The sequence below is a fragment of the Vigna angularis genome, chromosome 11 (genome assembly GCF_016808095.1).
Source record: "Vigna angularis cultivar LongXiaoDou No.4 chromosome 11, ASM1680809v1, whole genome shotgun sequence".
In the NCBI taxonomy this organism is placed as follows: Eukaryota; Viridiplantae; Streptophyta; class Magnoliopsida; order Fabales; family Fabaceae; genus Vigna; species Vigna angularis.
The window spans coordinates 22847474-22874730 of NC_068980.1; the positions used below are offsets into that span (position 1 = coordinate 22847474).

At 40.5% G+C, this 27257-nt stretch overlaps 3 protein-coding genes and 1 long non-coding RNA gene across 4 annotated transcripts; 2 read left to right on the plus strand and 2 right to left on the minus strand.

The window, feature by feature from the left end:
- Nucleotides 1–13171: 13171 nt before the first annotated feature.
- On the plus strand, nucleotides 13172–15733 carry LOC128194671 (uncharacterized). Its single transcript, XM_052870234.1, has 4 exons — nucleotides 13172–13292; nucleotides 13440–14363; nucleotides 14613–15196; nucleotides 15332–15733. Exons 1-4 carry the CDS (start codon nucleotides 13172–13174, stop codon nucleotides 15731–15733), a joined length of 2031 nt encoding a protein of 676 aa, XP_052726194.1.
- Nucleotides 15734–16042: 309 nt separating this feature from the next.
- Nucleotides 16043–18301, plus strand: LOC128194672 (uncharacterized). Its single transcript, XM_052870235.1, has 2 exons — nucleotides 16043–16993; nucleotides 17105–18301. The coding sequence occupies exons 1-2, from the start codon at nucleotides 16043–16045 to the stop codon at nucleotides 18299–18301; spliced, it is 2148 nt and encodes a 715-aa protein (XP_052726195.1).
- Nucleotides 18302–20892: 2591 nt separating this feature from the next.
- LOC128194770 (uncharacterized) lies at nucleotides 20893–22404 on the minus strand. Its single transcript, XR_008246125.1, has 2 exons — nucleotides 21460–22404; nucleotides 20893–21360 (listed from the first exon to the last, which is right to left on the minus strand). It is a non-coding gene; the product is annotated as an uncharacterized LOC128194770 (long non-coding RNA).
- Nucleotides 22405–25976: 3572 nt separating this feature from the next.
- LOC128194673 (WUSCHEL-related homeobox 5-like) lies at nucleotides 25977–26514 on the minus strand. The gene is made up of 2 exons (XM_052870236.1): nucleotides 26226–26514; nucleotides 25977–26137 (listed from the first exon to the last, which is right to left on the minus strand). Exons 1-2 carry the CDS (start codon nucleotides 26512–26514, stop codon nucleotides 25977–25979), a joined length of 450 nt encoding a protein of 149 aa, XP_052726196.1.
- Between the last annotated feature and the right edge of the window lie 743 nt (nucleotides 26515–27257).

The window sequence follows — 27257 nt, forward strand, 5'->3', positions numbered from 1 at the left end:
ATTTCTACAAAAACAGTAAGGTTAACTAATCAAAACAAAAATCTAGCACCCCTTACCTCTTGAAGACTTCCTTTGTGAATTCTTTGAGTCTAACTCTTCCAAAACTTGCAGTTCCAAGCAATTCCACCAAGCTTTGAACTTCTCCTTCTCTTACAAAAATGGCAGCAAGGTAGCAAGGATTCTTCCCCTTCCAGTGCAGAAACTCTCCCAGTGCAGAACCCTTCAACTCCTTTTATCTTCCAAGCTTGCATGGTGCCAAACACAAGAGGGAATTCACGGGCGTTCTTTGCTCCCCACTTCCAAAAAAAACAAAACCCGTGACTTCCTAATTGCTTCCCCCCACCCCTTCTAAAATAATATTAAAAATAAAAATAAAATACTAGGTCCTTACATTCTCCCCAACAACAAAAAAATTTTCGTCCTCGAAAATTAGGACGGAGTCTCGAACAGATGGGGATATAAATCTTTCATAGCATTTTCCACTTCCCAAGTAGAGTCGCCCGTCTTCTCGTCCCAGACGACTTTCACCAATCTGATTGCTTTCCTCTTGTAGTACTTTGTCTTGCTATCTTCAATGCGTACCGGCTGCATTTCTAATGTACGGTCTTGACGAAGACAAATATCTTCTAACTCCAATACGTGAGAAGGGTCGGATACGTATTTTCGGAGTTGAGAAACGTGAAAGACTGGATGAAAATTTGATAGCTGAGGCGATAAAGATAACTCGTACGCAACTGGTCCGATCTTCCTTGAGATCTGATAAGGCCTGATAAACTTAGGAGACAACTTCTTGGGTCAATAGCTCTCCCTACACCAGTGGTCAGATGTAGTCTAAGAAAAACATGATTTCCGGCATCGAACTCTAAGGGTCTTCTCCTCTTGTCAGCGTAGGATCTCTATCAACTCTTGGACGTCTTCAACCTTTCCCGAATCAACTTCACCCTCTCACTCGTCCGCTGAATGAGTTCTGGTCCTGTTAACACCTTTTCCCATTCCTGAAACTAACACCAAGGTGTTTGGCACTTCATCAGGAAATACGTCAGAGAATTCATTCGCGACCGATCGTCCTCTATTCAAATTACTGGACGATCGTTCATGACTCAAACCTTCAAATCATTCGTCCGATGTGTCATGATCAGAAACTAACTGGCGTCCTCCACGATGTCTTCCTTTAGTTGACCGAGCGTCACAGACAGATCCACTTCATACTTGTCCGGGAACACCGATTTCTTTGCACCACAGTCAATAAGAATGCGATTGGGGTCAGCAAATCCATTCCTAAAATCACTTCTAATTCCTTTAAGGGTAGACAGATTAGATTTGCCTTATAATTACGGCCTTCACTCTCTATATGACATCTGAAGCATACTGCAGACACCCTAACCTCACCAGCCACTGTGGTTGGCACTACCGAGTCGTATTGCATCTCGCGTTCGACTATACCCAATTCCCCAACGCACGCCTTCGAAATGAAGGAGTGTGTCGCCCCCGAATCACACAACACACAACAAGGCTTTCCAAATAATAAACAGATATTGGTGACGAACGTACCTGAACTGGCAGCTTCGACGCCCGTGATCGCATACACTCTACCAACAGCCTGCGTTTGTCCACCCCTTCCTTGTTGCATTCTCCCAGCATTTGGCGGTGTCATTGTCGCTCGTTCGTCCATATAGCACTCACTTTCCCAGTGACCACTTCTTCTACAACGGTTGCAATACTTCCTTCCAGTTAACTGAGGACAGACTGACTTGAAATGGGGTCCTCCACATTGAAAACATCTGACCGTCCCTTGTTGTCCAGACTGTCTGGCAACAACCAAAGCTTGAGACCCACTTGAATTTGGTGGCTGTACTGGACGAGCGTAAGGTACCCTATTTCGGTCCAAATTTGATTTGGACATGATCGACCCCTTAGCTGCTTGTTGCTGTTTCTTTTGTTGCTTTGCTTCGGCCACATTCTTCTCTAACACTTTTGCTCTCTCAACCATGGCAGGAAAAGACTTAATGCAAAGGCTGGATATCAGTACCTTCAGATCACTTCTCAGCCCATTCTCGAATTTCCTACACTGCCACACTTCACTGGTTGCCAGGGTATTAAAACGAACCAGATGTTTGAACCTGTTGGTGTACTCAGAAACAGACATATTACCTTGCACCAACTGGAGAAATTTCACTTCTTTGCCGAAGCGAACACTATCCGGGAAATACTCCTCATAAAACTTTTCCTTGAAGACTTGCCAGGAAATAGGGCTGTGAGATTCCGTTAGTAACATCTTCGCAGTCAACCACCAATGACTGGCCTCTCCAGTCAACAGATACTCAGTGAATGCCAGTCTTCGATCGTTCGGACATTCCTTGGCATCGTAGATCTGTTCCATGTCCCTTATCCACTGATCAGCTCCGTCAGGAAGGCACTTCCCATCAAACTTTGCAGGGCGATGCTGCAAAAAGTTCTCCAAAGTCCACTCAGCCTGATGAGTAGCATTTGAAGCAGATGCTCCCGGCGTACCCCTAGTAGCTGCAAGAATCTCCATCAGCTGCCTCTGAGTAATTTCAGAATTGGCGCGAGCAGCTTCGAGATTTTGTGAATTAGTCGCGTTCTGCTGCATTAGAACAGCATTCTGCTCTTGTAGCTTCTCGATCACAGATTCCAACAGCCTCGTGTTATTGGGCACATCATGTTCATTGGTCTGTGGTGGAGGAGGAGGAGGAAGTCTAGGTGCCATTGGTTCACTGGAAAGTAGAGGAAATGATCGTTAGATAAGTTCAAAGAGTCTATATTACTCAATAGACGAATGTCGAGCACACAGCAAAACATGCATGGTGCACTCACAACCTACAATGTCCTTAAAAGAACAAAACTGCTCTGATACCACTAATGTGACATCCCAAAAATACAGTCATAACTATAAATTCAGAAAATCACATTTAATAATAATTCAGTACAGTTTTTCCACTAAAAAAATTAAAAACGAACGAATGATTGATGAATCAATATTTTATTCACTTCACTTAGTTTATTGTACTAGAATTAATCAGGGAATTGTGCTTAATTGTCGAGTATTTTCCCATTTTTCTTAATTGTTCTTAATTTGATCAGAAATTCTTATTTTAATTAATTTGAATTATCTGAGTTAATTATTTGCATTATTGATTGTAGGAAAAATTTTGGAAATAAAAATTTGGATATTTGGAGGGTTGTCACATAATTTAAGACTCTCCATAGAGTGTGCACAAGAAGGAGAGCTCAATGAATTTTGCAGTGATTTTAATATGTGATTAGTCTGCGGAAGAAGCAATTCATTCTCATTAGATGGAGGTGCACAAGGCTTATGGGTACCGTGCAGCAAGGCATAGATTTTAGTGGGCTGCCATATTTATTTTGAAACACTCACGGTCAATGGCAATGTCCACGGGGCTCATAAGTCATTTCTTTCAAATGAAGAATCTTGCAAAAGGACAAAGCACAAGACCAATTGGAAAACACATGACACATGGGGCCGCCACAAATAGAAACTAAAAGAAAGGTATATAGTTGAAAGCCATTCACGGTTCCAATTTTGGAAAATTGAGCAAAACATTTAGCAACGCATTTGGAATTAAAGTGGGAGCCACCACTTATGCAAGACTACGATTTTGTTGGGAGAAAGCATATTAAGGCCCACCTATTTACTCAATTCACGTAGCAATTTGGAATAAGTCACGATCATTCAATTTTTGTAACCAAGCATTACATATATGTTGGATGGAAAAACAGAGGGGCCACCACCACTTAGTGGAGCTCACGGTTTTGAAAGGAAACAATGCATAGAAGTGTAATTCTTGGAAATGGCTGCCACATAATGTCACGGCCCCACACATAAGAAATGCACTAATGTGCAGATTTGTTTCACGGTGCCACAAACTTTTGGTTTTGATTCATAAAATAAAAAAGCACACGGCCTTGGTGTTAGAGAAAGAAAACCCAGCGGTTTTTGCAGAAAGCACCACGTTAAGGAGAAGAAGTTCACGGTTCTGAGCTAGAAGCATGGCTGGAAGCAAAGAGCACTTCACGCCCAGCAGTAGAAGCAAGAACACGGACAATAGCTTGGGAGCATGGGAGGCTACGGCTGATTGGAGAAGAAGAGCATCCAGCTTGAGAGGAGTGTCTCGGCCTTGCTGGAAGAAGATTCACGGCCAGCTAAAGATAGCCAAAACCAGCTGCAACATGAGGAGGCCATGGCTGAATGGAATGGAAAAGGGTGAGCATAACAAGAGAAGAAAGTTGCAAACGGTACAGCAAGCTTGGAGGTTCAAGGAAATGAAGATGGAGGAAGTAGCAGCCAGCAACGTGGAGAGTGGTTGGATGTGTGAAAGGGAAACATTGGAATGAAGAAAGGAGCCCACGGCTCCAAGGTGTAGAAGATGACACATTGGATGGGTCCCACCCTATTTCTTTGGCAATACTAGGAGGAGAAGAAAGTCTTCATGCTACGGGGACACAAAACGCAAAATCTGAGATTGAAGGCAGACCAAGAACCTGGAATACTGCTGGAAGGAAGGAGAAAGACAAAGGTGCTAGGGAGACAATGAAACGGAAAAGCGGGCTGAAATACGGCTGGAATTAAGAAAAGACGCACAGTATGTTTTGAAGTTTGGAGATAAAAGGGGCAGCAGCAGAAGAAGGAGGGACGGCCTTGAGGCCTGGAAGGGGTCACGGTTCCTTCTCTTCTAGGAGCTCTCCCTCTCGGTTTTCCATTTTTCCAAACAGTGCACAAGATTTAGAATTTTATTTCTGTAATGTGTCAGTATTTGGAGAGCATTTCGTGTAGTTGTTTCACTATCAAGAATTTTAATTTAAATGTTAAAACTTTGATGAATTTTGTTTTATTTTTGTTATCTGTTTTATTTTATCATTTATGGTTTTCTGCACCGTTAAATTCTGTCATTGTATTTTACTTTCCATTTTATTTTCAACGTCGTTTTTAATCTTTGATAAATTTTATTTGCAATCAAGTGTTTCTATTTTTACCGTCTTTTATCATTCAGTTTTTATAGTCTTTAAAATTTATTTCAGTGTTTTTAAATTCTGTTTTATTTAAATTCTAGTTTTAATTTAATTTTTCCGCACAAGAACCAAAATCAAAAAAACACCCCCCACTTCGTAAAAAATCTGAGACTGAACCGACAAAAATTGGTCCTTGAGAGACGACCTAGGAGTCACATCCTAGTAACTATACTGCATTCTTTTAATGCACAAATTTTGTGGGAGGTGCGACCCTCTAACAATGATCAAGGACGAACGTCCTTGAGTACAGTACAACATTAAGGGACGAGCGTGCACAACTGCACGTCCACACAAGAGTTTACAATGTAAAACCGAACGTACAAGAAAATATGACCGAACGGTTTACAGAAACAATTACCGAACGGCCGAAAGCAACTTAAATGAAAATTAGAGGTGGTCGGACGACCACTCACGCCAATAACTAACTAGCCGAGCGTCTCACTGCTCGGTCTTCACTTCAACATCAACCAGGTTCTCTTCATTCAGCGCCTCTTCCAAAGGTTCATCCCCCTCTGCTCACATCCACACGGATGATCATCGCAATGACAAGACGGACGTACAAGGACAGTGGACAACACAAGGAAAACGAAAGGGTAAGCTTACGTAATTTAACTCATGCATTAACATATAAGTTCCAGTCAACAGTTTATTTCACACATACATAGCAACATACGCATTCATCATACATCACATAATTTAACGCACGTACAGAATAAAACTCAACACGACTGACTGTCCGGACTGTAAGATTTCTCTGTGTAGCTACGACGATCGCGCACCTGGGTGGTGTGGTAACTGGCATTCTCATCAGTTGCCACCCGAGGTTAGTCCATTCCGTCCAAATTACAGTTATGTGACGGTTCCGTCCAAATTACAGTTATGTGACGGGGACATCCTGCCATTCCCACGCATGACATACCCCCTCTATGTGAAGACGAGTAGTCACGGAATATCAGGATCGAATCGCCTGCTAAGTCTGGCCACGGTTACACTTTACAAATTCTCATAATCATCCTTGGAACTCTCATTCAACATTCATACTTTCATTTCATCTCATATACTGTTCATCATTCACTATTCATCAAACATTCATACTTTCATTTCCTCTCATTTATTGTTCATCATTCACTATTCATCATTCCATAATCCTTTTCATCATTCATAAGAAAATCACCAAAAGCCTGAATGTTCTGTCCCCAAAGACCGAGGACGAACGCTGTAAGTGAGACCAAAAGGACGGACGCTATTTAGTTCAGAAATGGCCAAGTCTAATACTGTTCATTGGACGAACGCTATTTAGTGGGAAAAGAGAACGAGCGCTCAAAATCATACCGAGCACTATTCGGACGAACGCTCATACCGAGCACTATTCGGACGAACGCTCAGTTGGAGACCGAGCACTATTAGGACGAACGCTCATACCGAGCACTATTCGGACGAACGCTCAGTTGGAGACCGAGAACTATTAGGACGAACGCTCATACTGAGCACTATTCGGACGAACGCTCAGTTGGAGACCGAGCACTATTAGGACGCACGCTCATACTGAGCACTATTCGGACGAACGCTCAGTTGGAGACCGAGCACTATTAGGACGAACGCTCATACCGAGAACTATTCATAATGAACGCTCGGTATGAAACCGAACGACACTTTGAGCGTACGTTCAGTGTAAGACCGAACGCCTTCCAGTACGATCGTCCGGTGTAAGACCGAACGCTATTCTGGGCGAACATCTGGTGTAAGGCCGAACGTCCAGTAACTCAGATTTGATAAATCTTGAAAATAAACGAAGAGAATTTTTGGAGAAGTAATACGAACGGGAAGATGCACTGTTACGTATATATATATACAATTACACAAAAAGAAAGAAGTTTATCAAACGTACAAGATTCAACAGTGCTAAACCGAACGCTCAAACAGTGAGGACGTTCGTTCTCAACCACAGAGTGTCAAATGGTGACCCCTGTTCATCTGACTGAGTACCTGTGTTGGACTTTCTGTACATATTGGCTAACTCTCTCGGGTAATCGTTTACAGGGTTGCTGTAAACGATTACCAGACACTACTCTCAGTCATATATCATTCTCATTCCATAAAAACGAACGTTCCATCATAAATCAAACATAACAGCTTCATATAATCAAAATAACGAACGTTCATGCAAATCACCCCAGAAACATCATACAGTAAAATAACGAACGTTCATATCATCATTTCATACATCATGCATTACTTTCATGCAGCTAATAACGAACGTTCACATAACATACATCAAACCAGTTAAATTAAATAAGCTTCCCTTACCTGGAAAATGGCGAACGTTCACAGACGTACACAATTACACCTTTCCACTATAAATCCCCCGCTCGTCAACGCTCGTCCAAACCAAGCTACAATGGATGAACGCATGAGCAACGCATGAGCGAACGCTCGTCAGGCTAAAGAAAACGAACGTTCAAATTAACTTGAACGAACGTTCAATTTGTCTAGTTTTGGACGAACGTCCAATTTGAAACCAAATTGGACGAACGCGATTCTGCATATTCTGCAGAATCGCAGGTTTTCCAGAAAACCAGAAAACCTCCATTTTTAACTCTAAAGCTTTTAGATTTCTACAAAAACAGTAAGGTTAACTAATCAAAACAAAAATCTAGCACCCCTTACCTCTTGAAGACTTCCTTTGTGAATTCTTTGAGTCTAACTCTTCCAAAACTTGCAGTTCCAAGCAATTCCACCAAGCTTTGAACTTCTCCTTCTTTTACAAAAATGGCAGCAAGGTAGCAAGGATTCTTCCCCTTCCAGTGCAGAAACTCTCCCAGTGCAGAACCCTTCAACTCTTTTTATCTTCCAAGCTTGCATGGTGCCAAACACAAGAGGGAATTCACGGGCGTTCTTTGCTCCCCACTTCCAAAAAAAACAAAACCCGTGACTTCCTAATTGCTTCCCCCCACCCCTTCTAAAATAATATTAAAAATAAAAATAAAATACTAGGTCCTTACATTAGGCCTTTCCAATTTTTTCAATTAATATTTTATTTTATAATTAAGTTTTTGGATAAATATTTCTCAAATTATGTCCAACCTCTTCTCTTTCCATCCTATTTGTCTCGGTAGATATTTTGCGGGACCGAGAGACTAACCTGCTGATGTGTCTGAACCGTTCACTCACTTCCAAACTCTTGTCTGATCCTTCTTGACAAAGGGGGATGTACCTGCAAAAGGCACTCTAACGCTCAAGTTAGGCATGTTATTGAAGAGTCTCGACTCTTGATTGAATATTTAATGGGACAATCAGTGTTTGATTCCCACTGTTTGAATATTTGGAGAGTAGGGGAGAGTATCTAATGCTTCAGTGAAAACGTACCTGGATTTCGGCCCTGACTTTGTATTTATAATTTACCTTATGGATCCTGAGCTGATACAAGCCCAATAAAATATAAACAGACTTACCTTAAAATCTGGTTGGTTACCTTAAAATTCGGTTGGTTGCTCACAAACCGCCTATCAGATCTTTAATCAGATATCTTTGACTATTTTATCATTCGTTGGACACGTGGTCCAATAATAAGCGCTGGTCCAATTGTGGCCCGGACCGATTACTCTTGTTGGCTATAGTGGTGACCGAACGGTGATGACCGTTCAGTAAGTATAACTGACGAGCGGTGTTGCCCCAGCTTTAATAAAAACGATCACCCTTATTAGCTATAGTGGTGACCGAACGGTGATGACCGTTTGGTAAGTACAACTGACTAGCGTTGTCGCGGTTTGAGCTGAATGACGAGCATTGTTGTTGATGAGCATTGCTACAGTATATAGAGCGATCGAGGTAAGTACAACTAACTGGCGCTGTCGCGGTTTGAGCTGAATGACGAGCGTTGTTGTTGATGAGCATTGTTATAGTAGATAGAGCGATCGGTCTTAGATGTTAACCGGTCGGCCTAGATATCATACTATACATAATGCCCCCCAAGTCCAAGTTAATCATCTGGTTTTAGCCAAGAAGGTTAAGTATAGGACTTATATGAGCTCGGGGAAGGTCGTCTTCGTTCTATTGGGGAGGTTGTTCTAATTTGTAACTTTTCAATAGGCCGTTAGGCTTTAAGAGGGTTTTAACCTTCTGCCGAGCGGGATTTATCGCTCGGTTTTTGTCTTAAGATGGTTGACGAGAGGGATTTACCTCTCGGTCTTTGACTTGTTACCTAGGAGATCTTCCTAACGGGATTTACCGTTCGACTTTACACTAGGAGATTCTAGAGAACGTCCTAATGGAAGGTCGTGCCGAGCGCGATTTACCGCTCGGTCTATGTCTTTAGGTTGTTGGCGATAGGGGTTTACCTCTCGGCCGAGAGGGATTTACCGCTCGGTCTTTGACTTTAACCTAGGAGTTCTTCCTAGGGAACGAGCTTTATCGTTCGGTTTTGAGAGGGCTTTACCTCTTGTTAATGAAATTTCGGCAAGTGTACCGAATCGTTCAAGTAATAAAACCGGTAAGACCAGATATCGTTTCCCAAGAGACTCGTGTCACCAAACAATCGTATGATTTCCAACTACTTTAGACTAAAGAATGCTTCATAATTTGGGTTTTAGTGCAATTAAAGTAAACATGAAACATAAATGATAAAAGTGATCTTAGATACTCAAACACTTGGAAATGAAAAGATTAGAAATGATATGGAAAGGTATGATTTCACCTACTTCACTCTTATGTATAGAAAATCACTTCCTCTTCATTAATATGCCAATGTCAATCTACTAAATTACTCAAACCCAATCCCTTGGTAGAGAGAGCCTAGACTTCCATATTAGGCTCCAATCCCTTGGAAGACCTAACAATTATTTCTGCATTAAGAATTGAGATCTAAGACAACCAAAGGTCCTAGTTCTATCCCTAGATACTATTTCCTTTAGATGTTTAATCCAAATCAAGATTTACCCAACATTTCCCAATATCAAGCAAACCCTAAAATCATGTCATGGGTAGCAACTTCACAACAAGCATTAAGAGAAGGAATTAAACACTAACAATCAATGAAAGAGGCATATATTCATTCAAAACACAATAGTTTACATAAGAGTTTAGTGGATACATCAATCCCCCAACAATAATGAAACTAGCCCTCCATGAATGGAAAGCTCAAGCTTACAACAATGGTGGAAATGGAAGAAGGAAGAAGACCCAAGGGTGAAGAAGGACTGTTCCCACAACTCCTAGCTCGTCTCCAAGAGCTCCAAATGAGAGAAATCGTGTTTGGGCAGCCAAAGATCCAAAGCCCTTCGAGTTTCATCCCTAAATAGACCAACTTTGCAACATCAGCATTGCCACCGCTCAACTGCACCCCAGTTGCACCCCAACGGCAGAATTTCAGAGAGCTGGCGCTTAGTTGCACGCCAGCTTTACCCCAGCGACAGCATTCCTGAGAGCTGGTGCTCAGCTGCACAAAATCTGTGCCGCTCAGCGGCAGCAAGTCGGATCGGGTGGCGCTCAGCTGCATAGAACTGTACCGCTCAGCTACAGCAAGTCTTGTCAGGTGGCGCTCAGCTGCACGCCAGCCGCATCCCAGCTTCAGCATTTATCTTTTCTCTCAAAACTTCCTCTTTTACCTTCATTCTTGCTTATATGGTTCTTCAGTTTGGCATACAAGCTTGGATGTAAATGACCAAAACATACTAAAAAATGGGGATTAGTGATGAAATTGAATCATTAAAGTTTAAGATGCAACCATTTAAGAAACTAAACAAAACTAGGATTTACAAAAAAAAGCTAAGAAAGAGTGGATATTTTCTCTCAATTCGACACTGAAATCATGGTAAAATATGTTGTTATCACCTCTCTACTTTGCGTTAGGAGTGCTTCCTAGTGAACGGGCTTTACCGTTCGGTTTTGAGAGGGCTTTACCTCTCTACTTTGAGCTAGGAGTGCTTCCTAGTGAACGGGCTTTACCGTTCAGTTTTGAGAGGGCTTTACCTCTGCTTTGAGCTAGGAGTGCTTCCTAGTGAACGGGCTTTACCGTTTGGTTTTGAGAGGGCTTTACCTCTTTGCTTTGAGCTAGGAGTGCTTCCTAGTGAACGGGCTTTACCGCTCAGTTTTGAGAGTGCTTTACCTTTTTGCTTAGAGCTAGGAGTGCTTCCTAGTGAACGGGCTTTACCATTCGGCTTTAAGCTTCAGTGTTGACTATGAAATTCTTGAACAAAATTGGTAACCAATGACCGAGCGTGAATTGCTCGGTTTTATTTATTTCATGATGAAAGTTTAAGAAAATAACAAAAGTCTAAATCAAGAATTTAAATATGACATTAATAGAGTTTTGGATTTCTCTCTTCAGTTTATAATTCCACGAACCGATCGTTCACGATGACGACTGGGACTGCGACTATAGTCTCGCCTGCGTTCGTTCTTCCGATACGTCCGTTCGGGACTTCTTCTTGTTTCCTATTGATAATGACCAATTTTACTTCATTATCCAACATCAAATTGATGGAATTTGTCAACTCTTCCTTTACTTTTAGTCTTGTTTAACTCAATTTCTTGTATTTGTAAGTGATTACATTATAAGTTGTAATTAGCCCATTTGATGGCTAATCCCCATTCAAAGAAGCTGGGAGAAGATACTCACCAAAGAACATTGCCAAAACCCAAGAAAAGAGAGAAGAGAAGCTGAAAAGATGAAGAACCCAGGCTGCTGCAGAGAGTCACGCCGGGCGCCTACTGACCTAGGTGGCGCCGGGCGTGACAATGCTGACCGAGGACGCGCCTGGCGCCTGTCTGTCGGGCCGCCGGGCGCCACTTTTGCTGATGTGGCAGAAACAACTTATTTAGTTCTGGAACGCGTAGGGGTTTGCATCTTTGGCAGCCCAGACGCGATTTCTACACCTTGGAGTAGCTGAAGGCGATCTTGGAGCTGTGGAAACACTTCTCCTTCCACCTTGGGTCTTCTCACTTCTTCCATTTCATCAATTTGTAAGATCAAGCTCTCCATGACAATGGAGAGCTAGTTTCATTATTGTTGGGGATTGATGTAATCACGGATCTTTTGTGCTAATTACAGTTGAATTGATTGATTATATGTCTATTCCATTGATTTCTAGTGTTTAATTCCTTCTCTTAAAGCTTGTGATGTTGTGTTCCACCATTGCATGATTCTAGGGTTTGCTTGATATTGGGAAATGTTGTGCAAATCTGAAATTGGATTAAATACCTAACGGAAATTTTATCTAGGGATAGAACTTGGACCTTTGGTTGTCTTAAATCTCAACTCTTAAAGCGGATGAACTTGTTAAAGTTTCTAAGGAATTAGAGTTTAAGAAGTAAGTCTAGGCTCTTTCTACCAAGGGATTGGGTTGGAGTAATTTAGTTGATTGACATTGGATAATTAATGGAAAGAAAGTGAATTGTTTGCGCAAAAGTGAAGTAGATGAGATCATATCCCCAATAATACCATTTCATACCATTTCTAATCACTCGCATTTCTAGCGTTTAAGTTATCAAAGATCAACTTTTATCATTCTTGCATTATCTTTACTTTAATCGTTTTAAAACCACAAAAACATGGAATCATTCTTTAGTCTAAATTAGTTAGTTATTATACGATTGTCTAGGACACGAGTCTCTTGGGAAACGATACCCGGTCTTACCGGTTTTATTACTTGAACGATTCGGTGCACTTGCCGAAGTCTCAACAAGTTTTTGGCGCCGTTGCCGGGTTAGACTTTTGTGTAATTACTTAACCGATTTGGACTTTATTTTTTGTGTATAATTTTCTAATTTTTTTGTAATTATTATCTTTATTTTTAGGCTGACTTGTGGCACGAGTTTGGTTGTTTTCTAGTGTATGCAGGGAAACATCCGTACAAGGAGGACTGTGTCATCTGAACCACTCCTTGTGGATCCTGAGATCGAGAAAACAGCTCGTAGAAACAATAGTGACACAAGGAGACAACGAGCTCTAAGTCAACAAGCTGCCCCTCAATCTTCATCTTCTTTCAACAATCAAGACATAGAGTCTTTTGATTCTTCTTCTGTGAACGGGATGGCTGGCGCAGGACCACCTCCAAGGACAACCATAGGGGACTCAATCACTTACACAAGCCCGAGAAATTTCTCAAGCATTGTGAGGCCCACTATGAGTGACAAGCTGGCAGAAATGAAACCTGCTCTACTCCAGCTCATTAGTTCCAATCAATTTTCTGGCCTAGACAATGAAGACCCCCATGCTCATCTGGTCACTTTCTATGAGCTATGTGGTACTATGGGTGTACAAGGGGAGGATGAAGAAGCATTATACATGAGACTCTTCCCATTCTCGCTGAATGGCAAAGCAAAGGCTTGGCTCCAGTCACAGCCTAATCAAAGTCTTACAAGCTGGGAAGATGTGGAATACAAATTTCTAGCACGCTTCTTTCCTCCATCAAAGAGCACAGAGGTGAAGGCTGCCATTGCTACCTTCGTACAAGGAGTAGAGGAACCACTATGTGAAGCCTGGGAAAGATTCAAGTCTTTATTGAGAAAGTGTCCCAGCCATGGATTCAGTCTAGAAATGCAAGTGCAAACTTTCTGTAATGGTTTGCAACCTCATACTAAGATGATACTAGACGCATCATTTGGTGGTTCAGTACTTTTCAAGACTGCTGATGAAGCCATTGCCGTCATAGAAAATATGGCTTCTACCGACATGAGAAGCCAACATGGGAGAATTCCAGCACAAAGGAGAGGGGTGTATGAACTTAGTGCTCAAGATGCACTACTTGCTCAAAACAAGCTTCTTTCTCAACAAATGGAGCTGTTAACTCAAAGCATGGCTAAGTTACCTCAGCAGTTACAAGCACTGCAAGCTCAGTCACAACCACATCATCAGGTCATGAGATGTGATTTTTGTGGAGATGATCATCCTAATGGTCATTGTCAAGTTCCTGGTAGTTCCCAATCTGAAGAAGTCAACTATATGGGGAACCAAGGACGTCAAAATTTCTTCAACAATTCTTTTCCTAATCCTGCAAATCAAGGATGGAGACAAGCACAGGGAGCTTCAGGTAGTAGAAATTCTTATCAACCTGGGCAACAGTATGCATCTCAAAATGACCGAACAGCAAAATTAGAAGATGCTTTGCAGATGTTTATACAACAATCCATCCAAAATCAGAAAAACACTGACGCTTCAATCAAAAATTTAGAAGTGCAAGTAGGTCAGTTGGCCAAGCAATTGGCAAATCAACAAGGTGGTCAATTCTCTGCTAATACTCAAACAAATCCAAAGGAAGAATGCAAAGCTATAACCACCAGAAGCAGGAAGGAAATAAGAATAACTGAGAAAGAAAGTACAAGAAGAGAAGAAAAGAACCAGATAGAAGAAGAAAATCAAAAAGAAAGAGAAAGTGAAGAAGAGGATGTTAGAAAAAAAGAAGAGACTAATAAAAGACAAGAAAAAGAAATACCTCAAAAAGAAAAAGAAATAGTGAAACACCTGCCATATCCAAAGGTGTATACAAGAAAAGAGAAGGAGAAGCAATTTGAGCGATTCTTAGATATATTCAAGAAGCTGGAAATAAAAATTCCCTTCTCTGAAGCTCTTCAACAGATTCCAGCCTATTCTCGCTTCATGAAGGATTTACTCACGAAGAAGAAAAAGTATATTGAAGCAGAGACCATTGAAGTACAAGGCAACTGTAGTGCTATCATCCAAAAGCTTCTCCCACCAAAATTCAAAGATCCGGGCAGTTTCACTATCCCTTGCACTATAGGGAATCTAGCTATTGGGAAAGCTCTGATTGATTTGGGAGCAAGCATCAATCTAATGCCCCTCTCTATGTTCAGAAAGATTGGAGAGTTAGATCTGAAACCTACAAGGATGACTTTACAATTAGCAGACAGATCTATTAAATACCCTCATGGGGTGGTGGAAGATGTGCTTGTTAAAGTTGACAAATTTGTCTTTCCAGTGGACTTTGTAATAATGGAGATGGAGGAGGATACTGAGGTTCCTCTCATTCTGGGTAGACCATTCATGAAGACTGCAAGAGTTCTAATTGATGTAGACAATGGCAAACTCAAGGTGAGAGTACAGGATGAAGAAGTGAATTTCAACGTTTTTGAAGCTATGTCTCACCCCAATGACGATGAATCATGTTTTCAAGTTGATGTTCTGGATGAGGTATGTTCAAATAATGAGAAGATAGCATATGTTTCATCCCCTCTGGAGAAGACACTTATTGATGCTTGTGAAGCTCTTAATGAAGAAGAAGAAAAATTGATTGATGAATGCCTGACTAACTTGGATGCTCTGAAGGAAATTCCCCCTCATGAAGCAAAGATGGAAGATATAAATTCCAAGGAAAAAGTCAAAGATGGCAAACTTGAGTTGAAAATGTTACCCCCTCATTTGAAGTATGTGTTTCTAGAAGAAGCGGGTAGCAAACCAGTCATCATCAGCAATTCTTTATCTCCTGCAGAAGAGGAGAAATTAATTGAAGTTCTCAAAGCCAATAAGGGAGCCATCGGGTGGTCAATATCTGATCTAAAAGGAATAAGTCCTTCTTACTGCATGCACAAGATATTCATGGAGGAGGATTTCAAACGAGTAGCTCAACCACAGAGGAGATTGAACCCTGTAATGAAAGAAGAAGTAAGAAAAGAGGTTCTGAAATTGGTAGAAGCTGGAATCATATATCCTATATCTGATAGCACATAGGTGAGTCCAGTACAGGTAGTGCCAAAGAAAGGTGGTATGACCGTAATGTGTAATGATAAAAATGAGCTCATACCCACGAGAACAGTAACTGGGTGGAGGATGTGCATTGACTATAGAAAGCTGAACAAGGCTACAAGGAAGGATCATTTTCCCCTTCCTTTCATGGACCAGATGTTAGAAAGGTTAGCTGGTCAAGCTTTCTATTGCTTCTTGGATGGTTATTTTGGTTATAACCAAATTGTGGTGGATCCTAAAGACCAAGAAAAGACTGCTTTTACTTGTCCTTTTGGTGTTTTCGCTTATAGGAAGATGCCTTTTGGATTATGCAATGCACCGGCAACGTTTCAGAGATGTATGCAAGCCATTTTTGCTGACCTAGTGGAAAAATGCATTGAAGTTTTTATGGATGACTTTTCAGTGTTTGGTAGCTCATTTAACCTGTGCTTATCAAACTTGGAGATTGTGCTTGAAAGATGCATTCAAACAAACCTTATTCTCAATTGGGAAAAATGCCATTTCATGGTTACTGAAGGTATTGTTCTAGGTCATAAGATTTCTTCGAGAGGAATTGAAGTTGACAAAGCTAAAGTGGAAGTTATTGAAAAACTGCCACCACCAACAAATGTGAAAGGAATCAGAAGCTTTCTCGGTCATGCTGGTTTCTATAGAAGATTCATCAAAGATTTCTCCAAGATTGCCAAGCCACTCTGCAGCCTCTTAGTAAAAGACACTCCTTTTGTGTTGGATAAAGAGTGTCTAACGGCATTTAAGGTTCTCAAGGACAAGTTAACTTCTGCACCGGTGATAATTGGTCCAAATTGGGAACAAGAATTTGAGTTAATGTGTGACGCCAGTGATTATGCCATAGGTGTTGTCCTAGGCCAAAGAAGAGGAAAGGTGTTTCACAGCATTTACTATGCTAGCAAGGTATTGAATGGAGCTCAATTGAACTATGCCACCACTGAGAAAGAATTCTTGGCAATAGTGTATGCTTTAGAGAAGTTCAGACCTTATCTCATCGGATCAAAGGTGATTATTTACACTGATCATGCTGCTATCAAGTATTTGCTTACCAAGCCTGATTCCAAACCAAGATTGATAAGATGGGTTCTTATGTTGCAAGAATTTGATTTGGAGATCAAGGATAAGAAAGGAAGCGAAAATGTCATTGCTGATCATCTCTCAAGACTTGTCAATGATGAAGTTACAACTAAAGAAAGAGAAATCCGTGAAGAGTTTTACGATGAGAACTTGATGATGGTCCAACAAAGGCCCTGGTTTGCTGACATAGCTAATTTCAAAGCTGCGGGAATCCTTCCAGATGATCTTTCATGGCAACAAAAGAAGAAATTCTTAAATGATGCTAAGCAGTTTGTTTGGGATGACCCCTATTTATTCAAACTAGGAGCTGACAATCTCTTGAGGCGGTGTGTTACTGAAGAAGAATCAGCAGGAATCTTGTGGCATTGCCATAACTCACCTTATGGAGGACACTTCAATGGTGAAAGAACAGCTGCCAAAATCCTCCAATCTGGATTTTACTGGCCTACTATATTCAAGGATGCTTATGCCCACGCCAAGCGTTGTGATAAATGTCAAAGAGTGGGCACTATCTCAAGAAGGCATGAAATGCCACTACAAAGCATCCTGGAAGTTGAGGTTTTTGATTGCTGGGGTATTGATTTTGTCGGTCCCCTACCTTCATCTTATACTAATGAGTATATTCTGGTTGCAGTAGACTATGTCAGCAAATGGGTGGAAGCAGTAGCATGTCAAAAGAATGATGCAACCACTATGATTAAATTCTTGAGGAAAAATATATTCTCAAGATTTGGGGTGCCAAGAATTCTTATCAGCGATGGAGGATCACATTTCTGCAACTATCAGCTTGAAAAGATACTAAAACACTATGAGGTGAAACATAAAGTTGCTTCCCCATATCATCCTCAAACCAATGGGCAAGCAGAAGTATCAAATAGAGAAATCAAAAGGATTCTTGAGAAAACTGTTTCTTCTTCAAGGAAGGATTGGTCATTAAAGCTGGATGATGCTCTGTGGGCTTACAGGACTGCAATGAAAACACCTGTTGGGATGACTCCCTTTCAACTAGTCTATGGCAAATCTTGTCATTTACCGGTGGAGATGGAACATAAAGCTTATTGGGCCCTGAAGTTTTTGAACTTTGACTCTACCTTGTCTGCAGAAAGGAGGAAGCTGCAATTACAGGAGTTGGAAGAAATGAGATTGACAGCTTATGATAACTCCAAGAATTACAAAGAGAAGGTCAAGTTATATCATGACAAAAAGCTCTTAAAGAGAGAATTTCAACCTGGCCAACAAGTTCTCCTTTTCAATTCTAGATTCAAGATCTTTCAAGGAAAGTTGAAGTCAAAGTGGTCCGGACCCTTCACCATCAAGGAGGTAAAACCTCATGGAGCAATCGAATTGGTTGACCCTACTTCAGATGATCCAGCAAGAAGTTGGGTGGTTAATGGGCAGAGATTGAAACATTACTTGGGTGGTGAGATCCAACGTCTCACCACAATCATCCACCTCTCTGACCCTTGAGCTAAATGGTGTCAAGCTAATGACGTTAAACAAGCGCTTACTGGGAGGCAACCCAGCTTTCTAACCTTTTCTTTTGTGTGTTTTCAATTTTTAAGTGTGATTGATTGTGTGATTATATGTTGTAATGTGTGGTGTGATTTAATTGTTTTTGAAGCATGTTTGTGTGAGGAACAACCAAGGTGATTTGTAGAGTTGATTGTTAAATATGTGAAGGCTATAGTGAATTGATGTGAATAGGAGATGTGAAACTGTTTTGGCTATTTTCTGGGCTGTTTTTACTTGATTTCAAATTACCTTACTCAAGCCAAAAGCCAAAAATGTTGCCTAACTTGTGGAATTTTAAAGTTTTGAAAGAATGACTTCAATTTGCAACTTGAATGCTCAATTCAATTCCTTAGGTTTTGAACAAGTTTGTTTAATGATAATATGAGATTCTGGAGCATCTCAAGTGATTTGAAGTTCAAATTCTCAAAAACCCGAGTTAGGTAGCTTAAAAACCAGTTTCTGCATAATTCTGCAGAAACTCACGCCCGACGCCTCCTGCATTGGGCGGCGCCTGGCGCCAGCTTGCACACTCTGACCATCACCTCTCAGATTCAGCATCTGGCTGGGTCACGATCCCACGCCCGGCGCCGCATGACCTAACAGGCGCCCGGCGCGACTTCTGCAGCAGATTTTTTTTTTTTTCACTTAAGTCTGAGTTCACAGTGGGCTTGGCCCATCAAATTCTTTTAACCCCACACTCACCCTAACACTCCTCTCAGTTCAGAAACTCCTCACACACACTATCACTCCTTCTAATTCTTCTCCACTTCACGGCCTCATCTATTTCTTCACTCTCCACCACCACACTCACTCCATTTTCATAAATCTTCAACCTCCACACCTAATTGCTGCTGCACCCATTGCTCATCATTCCTAACCACTCTCGGGCCATCTCAATCCAAGCACTCTCCAAATTCAAAAGTCTCAAAATCTAGCTAATCATCTTCTCTGCATATCAAGTAGGTTGTTCACTCTTTACTATGGCCATGATTTTCACAATGCCTGATCTTGGTTGTTTAGCATTTAGAAGTTTTGATTTTGACCTAGGGTAGTTTGATTTCAGTTCAATTAGAGTGTTATTTGTGATAGCTGCTGGTTAGGACTCAACTTCTTGCTTTCCTAGTCAGTTTCGAACACACACACACAATCACAGTGGCTGGAATGCAGAATCTGGGTTTGCCCCAATTCTGCATGTCGCGCCAGGCGCCTGCTGGCTGGTACGGCGCCGGGCGCGACTCCCTCTGCCCAAGTTTGGAACTTTGTTGTGGTGTGTCCTGCAGCTTTTGTATGTTGTTTAAATGTTGTTTTTGATGAATTTTTGACTGAGCTGTGATTATATCTGAGTTTGACCTATATTAAAGTAGCAAAAGTGTGTTGATTCATGGAGTTTTGCTTGTGCCTTGGCCATTGATGATTTGTTTTCACTGAGTTATGCATCATTACATCATCTAAACTTAATCTCATACACTCAAACTGAGCCAGCAGCTGAGAAGCCAAAAAGCTAGAATCTGCATAAAATGCTGTCACGCCCGGCGCCTACTGACTTGTGCGGCGCCCGGCGTGACCACCCCTGACAGCAACCAGAATTTTTGTTGTTTTGCTGCTTTGCTTCATTTCTTCACTGATCAGGGCTTTTCTTTGATATGTTTTGACTGTGTGGTTTGTGTGCATACCATTGAAAGCATTTGGTACATCATGATGTAAGCTAATGATGAATTTACTCATGAATCTAAACACATTTATCTTCTTGAACTCTACCTTATTTTGCAGCTATGGCTTCTTCATCTGGGTCCAAGAGGATTAAGACCACTGCTGGTCTAAGGGAAAACAGAAGGAAAGAGAAGATATACTCTGATATCTTCTTAACCAAGGACCATAAGAAGCACTTCTCCAATGTCCAGAACAGAAAACTTTTGATGGAGAGGAAAGTCACCCTTCTACCTCAAGATGTGCCAGACTTCTCCAATGAGATTATGGAGAGGCAATGGAGCCATTTAACCACATACCCAGAACCAGCCAACATAGCCATTGTCCAAGAATTTTATGCAAATGCCAAATCCTTCTCCCCGGACACAGAACCCTTCTGGAGCTATGTGCGTGGTCAGCGGATTCCATTCAATGCTGACACTATAAATGAGTTCCTCAACACAGAGTGGGAAGATGATGATGAGATATGTGGCTACGCCGAGCTGATGGCGACTGAGCTAGACCATGAGGAGATTGAGCAAACCTTATGTATCACAGGAGGCACATTTCAAAGAAATAGGCAGCAACAACCTCTTCATATCAAGAGGGTACACCTCAGTTCTCTCAGCCGTCTATGGATGCCTGATGAATCAATATTTTATTCACTTCACTTAGCTTATTGTACCAAATTTAATCAGGGAATTGTGCTAAAATGTCCGATATTTTTCCGTATTTGCTAAATGAGCTTGATTTGATCAGTAATTCTTATTTTGTCTAATTTGAATTATCTGAGTTAATTATTTGCATTATTAATTATAGTGAAAATTTTGGAATTATAAATTGGGACGTTTGGAAGAATATTCACTTTTACACTGTGTTAATTAATAGAAAGAAGATACACTGGATTGATTTATTTTGTGTGTGGAAGTGAAAAATTAGGAGTGGAATATTTTTGTTTGTAGGTGGTGTCACGGTTTTATAGCTGAAAGATAACAAATGTGCTGCCACATTTTTTATGCTTGGGAACAAATCACGTTCGGAATTCTGCTGAGTGGTTTTTGAAGTGTCATTGCTCTGAAAAGAATAAAAGCACACGGCCCCCACAATTCATTTTAGGCAATATTCAAGTGGGCATTCCAACTTTCTGCTGAGAACGTGGTTTTCAAATGGTTTGGGAGAAACATTCTCCTTTGGGGCTGTTACGGAAAGAGCACAACACAAGCACACATGTGTCACGGCTTGGGAGATTAAGCCATATTTAATTAGTTTGATTGTTTTATAGCTGGAAGCAGAGCACGCCCATACACTTCACGGACCAACCTGAGAAGCTGCATGGAGAAAAGTAGAGGTCACAAGTTTCTTTGAGGTGCATGGCAGCAAATACAACAGCCAAGAAAGATCACAGTTGGAAGCAAATACTTCACTACCTCTCGGTTAAAACTGCAAAATGGAGAATGGAATTGGTATCAGGTGGAGGTGTTCACGGCTCTCTCAGAAATTGATTGGAAAGTGATAGCATGGCCCATGACAACCACGTTGGCACACACCAAAACATCACAAATGCTTGAATAAAAAGGGCCACCACTCTCGAAGCAGCGCATGAGAGATTGAAGTAAGTGAGTGATAGTTGAGGATTTACCCCTTTCATTAGAGAAGCCACAGTGCAGCAAAGATTAAAACACACGGCCCTTGGACAACTAAGGATCAACAAAATATATGAAGGGATAAAAAGCGGGAGCAGCCACTGAAGGGAATATTATCCTCACTGAAAAGCTTAGCAGAGGACGTGGAGAGCAGGCCATGATTGAACGGAAAGAGATGGCTCATAGCTGGCTGGGTTTTCCTTTTTGGAAAGAAGAGACTTACAAGCTCAAAAGGAGGAACGACTATACACATTCGGTTACATTCAGAGGTTCTGGACACTACTCTTAGTTACAGAACTCACGGCTACACACACTCTGGGTTTTTGGTTTTGAAACTATTGGCTGTGAACGTCTTTGTTGGAGGGCTGCTACTTGGAGTCTGGAGACTACTCTGAGGGGCTGGAGTTCTCTGAAGAAAAAAACAATTTGTTTGGAGAGCAAGAGAGGAGAAATGCGTTAGCTGCCACCACAAGCAAGAACTCTGGTTTGGATTCTCTGTCTGCATAATGGAATGGGGTTTAGTTTGAATAGGTTTGGTTTGTTTATTAATGCTTGAACCAAGAGTGAAGTTATTGTTCTAAACATGTGGAAGAATACGTACACTTCCTTCTTTGCTGTTAACGTGTTGTGTACTGTCATTTCCAATTTGAATTGAATTTGGTTGCTTATTTTACTAGTTGCATCTTATTTTATTCCATGAGCTTTTTACTTCTACACGGCTGTACTCAATGTTGTTGTGATGGAAAGAGTAGAATATTTATTTAATTGCTTTTAGGAAGATAAGTTCTTGGTTTTATGTTAGAAGACGGTGTGATATGATGACAGAAAAGTAGTCACGGCATTTTACAATGAACAACACATCATTCTTTAAAAATCTGAAAAGGTTTGTCTAGAAGTATAGCTTGTGGTGATGAATAAAAAATGAAGATGGAAACTAGGAAGCACTAGGTGTCACGGTTTTGGAAAGGAAAAGGAAGTGGGGTCTTGGCCTTGAATATTGCATGGTTTCTATTCCTTTTCTTAGAGTAATTTACGGTTTTGGGAGAGAAAAGAAGTGTATTTTAATTCCTTGTGGGAGCTCATGTGTAGCATGTTATTGGGTAGAGATGAATTTGTCTTATTCTTGTTGAGTTGAATGGAGAATGGAAGCTGGAAGTATAACCGTGTGATGTCCACATGAAGTTGCAACATTGATTTTGCAGTAATATAGAATATTCACTTTAGTCTTATGCAGAGAATTGTTTTGTCCAATTGTTGAGAATGAAGAAGCGCGTAGGCTTGGGATAGGTGCTGGTTGGTGTGCTCGGGAATTGCTTAAGAATAGAAGGGAGAATTCTTTTGGATGAGAATTTATGAATTCTTTAATTAAAGAATGTGGAATGGTTACGTGAAGTTGAATACCACTTTGAATATTTTATTGTTTTCTTTCATTTGAAGAATGGAAGTATGAAGAAGTGGCACGGCTCCCATGAATGAAAGGGCACATGGCTTAATTGATCTATTTACTTGGATGTTGGGAGGCTACGGTTTTTGATGAGAAAAGAAAACAATTTCGTATTCTATTTTTATTTGAATGAAAACCATGGAAGCAACTTGTCACGTTACGCGCAGAGGATTTGTTTTTTTTTTCAATTTAAAAATTTAATTCTTTTAAAGGGATGTGGTACATTTTCTCGGTGTTTATTGTTTTTTTCATTTTACTGTTCTAATTTCATTTTCACTGTGTTAATTTTGTTTTACTATTTTGAAATTTATTTTGCCGTTTTCAATTCAATCGTGTTTAATTTTCTGTTCAATTTAATCTTTCCGCATAAAATCAAATATCACAAACCCCTCCCATTACGTGTTGATCTGAAACCGAACCATAAATATTGGTCCTTGAGAGACGACCTAGGAGTCACATCCTAGCTATACTGCATTCTTAACTATGCAATCAAATTTGTATGCGGTGCGACCCGTATCAAATTTTGGCGCCGCTGCCGGGGACCAATGGAGGTTTGGTTTTAGATTTTGTTGTGTAAATTTTTGTTCTGTTAATATGTGTGTTTTGTATTATGTCTGTTAAATAAATTAAAAAATAAAAAAAATAATAATAAAAAAAAAATTTGGTCTTGTGTACTTGTAACATGTATAAATGTGTTGTGAATTATCTGTTTCGTAATCTTTAGTATTTACTTTTTATTTGTTTTATTTTTAGTTTTCCATGTCTACCTATTCTGGTTATGAGAATGTTGCTTATTCTACCAATGACTGTGATTATGATTACCCTTCTGCATGTTACTCTGATTCCTGTGCTGATTTTTATGATGACAATTATATGGATCATCCTCAATTTCCTGAGAGCTCTCTCTGGGAGCCGGTTCCACCTACGGAGGATGATTTTTATTACGATCTAAACACTGGACTGACATATTTGCTCCCTAAGTTTCATGGATTCCCAGGAGAATACCCGCATAGACATTTGGAGGAGTTCCACATTATGTGCTCTTCAATGAAGCCTTCAGATGTCCCTCTTGATCACATTTTCTTGAGGGCATTTCCGCACTCATTACACGGAGCAGCTAAGGATTGGCAAGACTCTCTTCCGTTAGGATCCGTTACCAATTGGGGATATCTTGAGCGTCAGTTTCTGAGAAAATTCTCCCTTGAGCAGTATGGATACATCAACGATCCTGAGTGGCATGGTTTGGGATGGTATGAAGCTCCACAGGAACATCAGGAAGCACCATCTCAGGATACTTTTATGCCTCCGCCAGTCCATCAATACGAGAATCAGCAGTTTGATGCTCCTGTCCAAATATCTCCTCAGCCTTCTACTTCTGAACCTACATTGAAGGAGTTATTGGAGCAGAAAACCATGCAGAGCATTCAGTTTAAGCGAGAAATCATGGAGCTTCAACAAAAGACACAAGCTCTCATTCAGAGTACGAATAATCAGATATGGCAGTTGACTACTCAACTCACTGAAGAACAGTCTCAAGATTCAGAGATACCATTTCAGACTGTTCAGATTCCTGATGACGATGGCAGTGCCATCAACATAGGGGATGAGGAGCAAAGTTATGAGCTTATCACTGTGCAACCTACTCTCGCACCGGAGGAGACTGATGAAAATCATGAGGACCAGACAGATATGAGCAACACTTTTAAACCCGGTAGACCACCTTCATCTTCCCACACTTTAGCAATTTTCAAGGAAGTGGAGGTAAGCATACCGCAAATTGATTATTTTGTTGATTGTGATGATGATCGGTATGCTGATGACTATATTGTTACTGAGTCTGATTTTAATTTTTCCTCTGTGCATGATGAGAACCGCTTTTTACTATCACATCTGAATGATTATTCTCCATGCATTGAACATGAATCTGAGTCTGCGGTTAATACAGTTTCTAATTTTCAAATTGATTCTTGTTCTGAGGATGTATTTAAGGTTCAGCCTGTTACACTGGATTTGGGTGTTTTACCTCTGCATGACATTTCTTTGGAGGCATATTGCACTAACCCTATTGCAGGAGGTACATATGAATTTGACCAACATGCACCCGCAGTGGAAAACATAGGAGCTAGCACTAACAGCTCAAAGATCAATAGGCACCTGCTGAACCGACTCATCAACAATTGCTGTAAAGATCCAGCGGTGAAAAACATTTCACTGTTTGATCAGATTTGGAGGATGAAGCAGTTCTTCCTAAAAATTTTCGTGCTGGATCCTGAAGAGGAAGACATCTCCCTACAAGTCCAAGTTTAGCAACTGCCACCATAACCAGGGGAGTTTTCATGTTCCTTCCTCCCTTAATTTTCTTAGTTTGCGAATTAGGGGAGAATTCTGATTTTCTTAGTTTACGGTTTGTTATTTAAAAAAAAAATTATTTGTGTTCTGTTTCAAGTCTGTTATTTTGTTAATGTATGTTTTGTAAATATATGTTTTGTCTGCTGTTTTTGATATTTGTGTTCTGTCTGCTTTGATATTCTGTGTTCGGTATTAGGTCTTTTGTTTTGTTAATTTGTGTTCTGTTCTTTTTATTTAGTTTTTGTTAAAAAAAAAAATCAACAAAGAGTAGATTAACATGTAATGGCAGAGAGTTTGAGCAGATATAATCTAAGTGCAATTGAAATAACCAAATACATCGAAAACATTATCTTACATTGTTAATAAAAATAAAATACACAAAAACATAATAAAGTGTTCGGGGTTCGATCATTTCTGATCGTTAATATTACACACCATAAAAAAAAACATAAAAATAAAATAACACACAAATAAAATACATATGGTTCTTATAGTCTCCTCAGGGAGACTACTCGTCGGCCGAGGGCAGTTGTAGGGTGAGTTCGACAGAAAGAGGCTTCTCCTGAAACTGAAGGACGGGAGGGACCTCAGCTTTGTCTGGAACATGTGGGATTGGAAAAAGATCGAGTGTCACTCGATCTGGCACTGGCGGCAATGTCCTTAATAGATCTAAAAAAAAATTAGAAAAGTTAAAATGCATGAAAAAAATAAAAAAAAAATAAAAAAAAATAAATAATAAAAATAAATTTTTTCTTACCATCCAAAAGAAGGGGTATGGGGGAGTAGGATATGGTAGTTGTGTTGCGCTTCCGGCGTTTCTGTCTGTAGCGGTACCCATAGTTCTGAAACCAGTGTTGGACACTAAATTCCCTGACCTCCCCATAAACCCTAAGTTTTTCTGAAATTTTGTTTGCTTGTTCTCTATTCGGGTTTCTTATCCCGTGCACGAATAATGCCTTTAATAAGGCCACCTGTTCTTTAGTTGGAGACCATCTTTTATACCTTTTCCTGTCCTGAACTTGCAGATTTGGTAAATTTTGGTCCATATTTTTTCTGTGTTCTAAAAAAAAAAAATATTTTATTAGTTTTTCTTTTAAGTCAGGTTTGTCCATTTTCCAGTTTTAGGTCCATTAGTGTTTTTGTCCAGTTTTAGGTTCTGATCCTTGCAAAGGGTCCTAACGGATCTAGGTCAAGTGTTTTGTCCTTACTTTGTTTTTAGATTAATTTTTAGTTATTTTTAGTGTGGATAATAAGAAAACTGGAAAAGCAGAAAAGGAAAAAAAAAATCTAAATAACGAAAAAATAATAATAAGCAAATTCTGGAAAGCAAAATTGGGAGAGGGAACGAAGAGCAGGAAAGCGTAGAAAAAAATTTGAAGGAAAGGAAAGCAGAAAGGGAGATCCAGGTGCAGATACTTACTTGGAGAAGAAGAGCTGGCAGAGAGGCTCATCGCCGTTCTCAGACACCTTCAGAGCACCGGACGCGGGGGGCAGAGGCTCCCTGCAGGTTTCCAGACGCTCGGCTCAGAGTAGAGAGTGAGAGAGAGAAGAGAGAGAAGAGAGAAGATAGAGAGAGAGTGGGCAGTCAGAAATGCCGCTCAGACCGGAGGAGCAGCCTATTTGTAGCCAAAGTTCTGCCACTGTAGCCACAGCTCCGGTCGTCGCCACCGAAACTGTTGTCACAGTGCCGGTCGTCCCTTTTCAAAAATAAAAAAAAAAAAAAAAAAAACAATTGAAATTAAATTATTAGCATCTACTGATGGATGCTAGGTGTTTAGACATCTGCTGA